Below are 6,757 nucleotides of genomic sequence, written 5' to 3' on the forward strand. Positions count from 1 at the left end.
CAGCATACCTACTCAGTCCTATCCCTATCAATACAGCTGCCGGGAGGGTCAGAGTCACTGCTTACATTTTTTGTTTCAATAATAGATAGATGGCAGAGGAAAAATAACTGATCCAAGAAGTGATTTCCTGGGAATCATGACCCAGAAAAAAGGGAACACTCCATAGAAAATGATTGATGCCTAAACAGGTGAAGCATGACTTCCCCCCTGCTCCGTTGAATCATGTGATATCAATAAATTAGTTAAAGTTGTAATAATGTTATTGATTGTTAATTCAAAGATAAAGATACATTCTTGACCTATGTAAGGGCAAAATACAATGATGCAATGCAATGATGCAATGATGCAATGCCATTTTTTTTAACACAGGTCTAAACCTTAAACTGTCACGGGGCACATGTAAGTACGGGTAAAGACGATTATGTCAGTCTTAAAAACGTCATCAAAGGTTTGAAATAACACAATTTCTGCATCAGTATTATTGCAAAGCAGTTTACAGTAATTTCACAGGTGAACGGATTTCGTGAACTGCATGGTCAAAGGTTCCTCGAAGTGAAACCGAAGTGGAAGTGGCGCAGCGGTGGCAACTGGGTCCTGCTTGACCGATGCGCGCACATCAGGTGAATCACAGATATGTTACAAGAGGCAGCGGTGACGACGGAGCCTCTCCAATTCGTTTGCTGCGCACCAGCGGGAGAGTCTATACCAGGTGCAGTGAAACATTTATGTGGAAAGGAGACGGAACTCAGACACATTAGCAGGACAGCACATGCACTACTGTCTGATAGAAGATCAACTTTATAAGTTTGTGTTTTGATGTTTATCTCCATGGCATTTCTGAGACCGTGGAGACTATCGACGAGATGCTGTGAATGAAACATAAGGCGTATGAATTTGGAAGAAATTTATGAATGGTTGACTGAGAGCTATTTTACAGCTCGGGAGGTTGTTTCATGATTAAACTAGGTTGCTGGATTGAAAACATCGCAGAAAATCGGCGTTTGGTAACAACCGCAGCAGAGATCTCTCTCAAGGATACAGTGATCGGTACATCCCATTTTAACATGATTTTTTTTTTTTTTTTTACATCAATCTCAATTTGCTTAATAAATGAAAATACATTTATCTCAAACAAGTTAACAGAAATACGGAAAAAAAATAAACTGCATTAGATGTGTGTTGTAATAGGCGAATGATGGCAAGTACCAGGGATCATCTCATGATGAATTTTTGAAACTTCTGCTCTGGAATGGTTGGCTATATTTCATCAGGCAGGTGCGTGTGGCAGATGAGGTTTTTGGCAACTACATAAACTCAACGCGTCTGCACGGAACAACAACAATGATCGGACCGAGGGGCATCTGAGTCTGGGAATTAAATACTGCATGCATTCCATAGAAGGTAGGCTGCCCTCTGGATGCAAGTGGTACGGAGGACTGAGCTACTTGCAAGTGTCCCATGGATCGCTATATGAAGGGAGCATGGTAGAGGGAACCGATCCCCCTTTGAGGAACACTTCCTCCCAAGAAGGGGGCAAAGGAGAGCTCCACTTTCCCTGGGTCGCCACCACTCTGGCCAGTGTGCTCATCACCACCATTGTTGTGGACATCCTTGGCAACCTGTTGGTCATCATCTCAGTGTTCAGAAACCGGAAACTTAGGAAAGCAGGTATGTGCTTACACCAGTTCTACAGAGACCTCTAATTTCAGATAATTTCATACCTTTACTATGGCTAACCATACCATACCCAATGTACAAGGATAAACTTTAACTATGGCTTTACCATAAATGGCCATACCATACCCATATTAAAACAGAAGAGAACAGCCTGTGAACAGTTCAGAAATAATTAAGTGGAGTGGGTTAGTTGTGTCTAGTTCAGTTGCCTTTTCCACAAGTTTCAGTCGTGGGCTTATCCATGGAAAAAGTGTAACCTACTCGGTTACCTTTTCTTCTGGATAGTTTGTAGTAAGCATCAAATTGCGAGGCAGTCACCAGACTGTGTTGAGAACAATTCCACTCCAGGTTGCTGCACCTTCAAATTAACTGTAACGTTAATTGGGTTTAGCATAGGGCTGAATTAACGTTTTAAGCGTTTTGCATAATGAAGTACGTCTGTTTTGTGCATGCCACGTCTGGAGTGCTTCTCTGTGACACGTCACTCAAATCTAGTGTTCCCCTGAACAATATATACAGTATATTATAAACATAAAATAGGCAGATTATTGTGAACCATTTATGTAGGCTGCTGATAGCCGTCTCTCTCTTTGCCTGAAATGTACAAGCTGTCCCCTGCATTTTTCCTCAAAAGGAGAGAGAGAATGTTGAGCGTGAAGTGGAGCGAATACAAGTCTGTAATTTGCCATTGTAAAATGCAAAAGTGATGCAATTATCATCAATAACCTTGCCACCATTATCTTTTCACCATGATTACCGGAGCACTTCTAAAATGTTATAGGTTTCTTTGAGTGTCACGTGTATTCCGATGTTACAACTTCAAAGTGATCTCATCTGCGGATCCCATGTTGAGAGTTGCCTTGATTTAAGCGACAGCACGTGCTCCTTGCATTTCTATCAATCCAGAAGGGTGTTTAAGAATGCGGGAGCCGTTGCTTTGAGTGTGGTGACACTTCCCTAACCATTTCCTTTGGTCCCTGAAGCATGCAACCGGAACTGCCGATGCTCACGCACGCACAACCAGTGTCCCGCATTTGTCTGTCAAGGAACGTGGCCAAGTCAGTGGTGCGCGCCAACTCTCCCTTGTCAGTGTGCACCCGTCATGGCTAATTGTAGTCAAAAAAGTGGAATCGCTGTTGTTTTGTTTGTTTGGCCAAGACATGCAAGCTTATTTATATTAACATAGACTATAATGGGGGCGAAGTCAGACACTGAAGTTATTTGTTACAAACTCACACTAAATGAGAATCCATACTACCCAATCTTACAGTACAGTACTCAGGGGCAGTTTCGAGAACCGAGGAGAGAGAGAGATATGTTTATTTTAAGGCTTCAGAATATATTTTTCACTTGTAATATCAGTATGAAAAGTTGGCTTGTTTCGATTACTGTTGAATCTGAAGCCAGGTTTACTTTCCATAAAATAATTAATACAGGAAAAAAATAAGGTAAGGTATTTATCAAAGAGGTCTGTCCAATTTGCATCAAATCATTTGTATATTGTCTAAAGCTATCATTATGAGTAACCCTCATCGATAAAAGACTTTAGAAAGATTCTATTTGTATGAAACTAACAATGGGTGAAAGATTGGCAACTAATTGTCATCTGTTATTCCGCAGCAGGTTTTCCCATCACACTCAGAAAGAATGTGACGCACAGCTTCTTACTAGATTACATTAGCTTTCTATTCATTGCATTTGGGAACTAAAATCTAATTATCAGTTCATGCATGGGGTTCTGTCTCAGACCACAGAACTACATAGTGCACAGCCTCTGTCCTTCACATGACCATATACCATCAAAATTAATTTTGAAGATACCAAAACGAGTTGCCAAGATAAAGATACCTCACCACAAAAGAAGAAAAATCATGACACACTATCTCCTCACCATGATCAGGATAGAGACATATCATGTGCCATCTTATAGAGACATGTTTCTTTTTGTGTCTAAACAAATACCTGTTATTCTAGCCGTTTTTCGGCCGTTGAGATTAGGGTGCTTCTTTGACAACCCTTCACCTATGTACGCTCCTTCTCTACTTCAATTACATGCTTTTTGAGTAAATTATGATTTGGATTAGACCAAACGGGCCTATACAACATGTTCCTTGCTACTAAACATTTCTCCGTTTAAAGGGTAGAAACATGACGATTCATTTTATTGCAAATATTGTTGTATATTTTGAAATGGCCCAGCACTGGTGTATTTCTGAATGCCACATTGCATAAGCAGATCCACTGTGGCGTCCAGCCGCTCCCTCGTCGTCTGGGGCTGACTGCTCCTTTGAACTGCTCCCAGGTCAGAGGAATGACCACAACTGGCCTCTTCAGGGCTCTTTTAATATTACTCAGCGGCCGTTCCTCTCCACGCTGCAGACAGATGATCAGGTCCATGACGACTACTCTGTGTAGTCATCTTCAGCTCCATTGCTCCAATCCGCTTGGGGGCGTGATCCCACATCTGACATCAATGTAGAGACGACCGGAGTCAAGGCCTCTCTTTGGCATTAACCCTATTTATTGAGACGGAGGACAACTGCTACAGAATGAGTGAAAGGCACAGTTTACACAGGCATAGTTTACACAGGCATAGTTTACAGGGTAAGGGTGGACACAGATGCTAATACATGAGGAACTTACATCAGGCATCACATATAACACACAGTCTGCTTATCACTAACAGAAGATACACACTGACCTTAATGTCAGAGGGTAACACAAATGCACTCTTAATTCTAACATTATACATAGAATTACATTACACATTACACCTTTCAGCTACTAAACGCTTGAAATTATGGGTGACCTTACCATACCTGGAACACAAACTGTAAACAGAGCAATAATGAGTGCAATGATGTATTGGAGTGGAGGTGTACAGTTCAGCAGGGTGACCGCCTCAAGGAAGAAGCTCCTCTCATGCTGGCTGAATGGGTGAAAAGTCTGTTCATGCCACACTGCCTTATCAACCTGACCTGTTGATTTCCCCAAACTGTTTATAGGGCTATACAATAAAATAACAGATTCAAAAACTCCAAAGGGATCCTCTCATCCAGAGTTAGTCTGAGGCGCAAATGCTCGGGATGTATTAGACCTAATCCGCCCAGAGGGCTCGGCAACACTTGATCTGACTGCTGCTGCCTGCTGTTGAGGCTACTTTATAATATTGATTTGTGTTCATCTCTGTACGTGTATCTCTCTGCAGGAAATGCCTTTGTGGTGAGTCTGGCAATAGCAGACCTTCTGGTGGCTGTGTACCCCTACCCGCTTGTGCTGTCGGCCATCTTCCACGACGGCTGGATCGCCGGGAGCATCCACTGCCAGATCAGCGGCTTCCTGATTGGCCTCAGTGTGATCGGCTCCATCTTCAACATCACCGGCATCGCCATCAACCGCTACTGCTACATCTGCCACAGCCTCAAGTACGACAAGGTCTTCTCCAACAAGAACACCGTGTGCTACGTAGTGCTGGTGTGGGTGCTCACCATCCTGGCCATCGTGCCCAACTGGTTCGTGGAGTCCCTGCAGTACGACCCGCGCGTCTACTCCTGCACGTTCGCCCAGTCGGTCAGCTCGCTCTACACCATCACGGTGGTGGTGGTGCACTTCATCCTGCCCATCGCCATCGTGTCGTACTGCTACCTGCGCATCTGGATCCTGGTCATCCAGGTGCGCCGCCGCGTCAAACCAGACAGCCGGCCCAAGTTCAAACCGCACGACCTACGCAACTTCCTGACCATGTTCGTGGTCTTCGTGCTGTTCGCCGTGTGTTGGGCGCCGCTCAATCTCATCGGCCTTGCCGTGGCCATAAACCCACGCCTGGGTCAGGCTATCCCTGAGTGGCTCTTCATTGCCAGCTACTTCATGGCGTACTTCAACAGCTGTTTAAACGCCGTCATCTACGGCGTGCTCAACCATAACTTCCGCAAGGAGTACAAAAGGATTATACTAGCCATTTTTAAATTCCAGTGTTAAAAAAGCCTTTTATATTATTGTTATTGATATTATTATTCCACAAGGATATTATGAAGAGACATTCACTTTGTGGCTGTAGGAATGTTTGTTTGAGGGGGAATGAAGAGTATCAATCTCACTGTGAGTGGGGCATCAGTTTTACAGGTCACTGAGAGTTTCACTGTCACTTTTCCTTTGGTCAGGCTGCTAATATTACTTTTTTATTCAGGAGGCTTGAAGTGCTTTTTGAATTATGAACTTTCTTTAATGGCAATGGCAATCTTTTGCCTGGCTTTATATATTTGCACTGAAGGGTCTTATGAAAGAGAAAGTTAATTTTCCCAATTGGCTGGAAAGGCCTTTCTGTCCAGTGTAACACACAGTGATGAAGGCAATGTGTCTGAAGAGTTATTACTGCAGTAATACCATTGTATTTGGCAAAAAGGAAGATTTTTACCAGTGTTTTCCACATGCAGCCTCATGTGTAAATGAAATGATATACCATGGCTCTTGCATGTTTGATCTAACTAGTGGTGACAAAGCACCAGGAGTACCAGGAACTCTCATTTTGCCCCAAAGATAATTGACTTTTGGCAGCAACTGATGTTATTTTAGAGGGTAGTGCAAGGATCAACCATTATGAGACCATTTTTCTTAAAGAGGACCTATTATGCTTTTCCGGTTTCCCCCTTTCCTTTATGCCTAGTCCACACGTACATGGGTATTTCTTTTAACTGATATTTAGCCCCCCTGTTAAAAAAACATCGCATGACACATCTCACAAAAACAACTACAAATATGTCAACAATATGTCAAATACCAGAGAAGAAGTTTCTGAGCATGTGTATTGATCTTATTTTCCCGGCGAAAAAAAGAAAAAGAAAAAGTAGCTATGGCGAAACCTAAAGCAACAATGGGCATTCGCAAGTTGAGATTCATCAGCATCATTGCTCCCCAAAATCTCCACACGGATACAAGTAAACTGTTTTTTTTTTTTTTTTACTTCACTTTAGAAGGTATTTTAAATAATCTGTTTGAGTGCCCTAAAATGTGCCTCCCATCCACACCCAAACGTAGAGGAAAATATCCGCATTAGTGTGAACAAGGCCTTAGTGTGTTATAT

General features: G+C 42.7%; 1 protein-coding gene across 1 annotated transcript; it reads left to right on the plus strand.

Annotated features, from left to right (window-relative positions):
* The first annotated feature begins 475 nt into the window (after positions 1–475).
* On the plus strand, positions 476–6,426 carry mtnr1al (melatonin receptor type 1A like). The gene is made up of 2 exons (XM_012834343.3): positions 476–1,668; positions 4,886–6,426. Exons 1-2 carry the CDS (start codon positions 1,386–1,388, stop codon positions 5,653–5,655), a joined length of 1,053 nt encoding a protein of 350 aa, XP_012689797.2. The 5' UTR covers positions 476–1,385; the 3' UTR covers positions 5,656–6,426.
* The last annotated feature ends 331 nt before the right edge of the window (positions 6,427–6,757 follow it).

This window comes from Clupea harengus, chromosome 20 (genome assembly GCF_900700415.2).
Source record: "Clupea harengus chromosome 20, Ch_v2.0.2, whole genome shotgun sequence".
In the NCBI taxonomy this organism is placed as follows: domain Eukaryota; kingdom Metazoa; phylum Chordata; class Actinopteri; order Clupeiformes; family Clupeidae; genus Clupea; species Clupea harengus.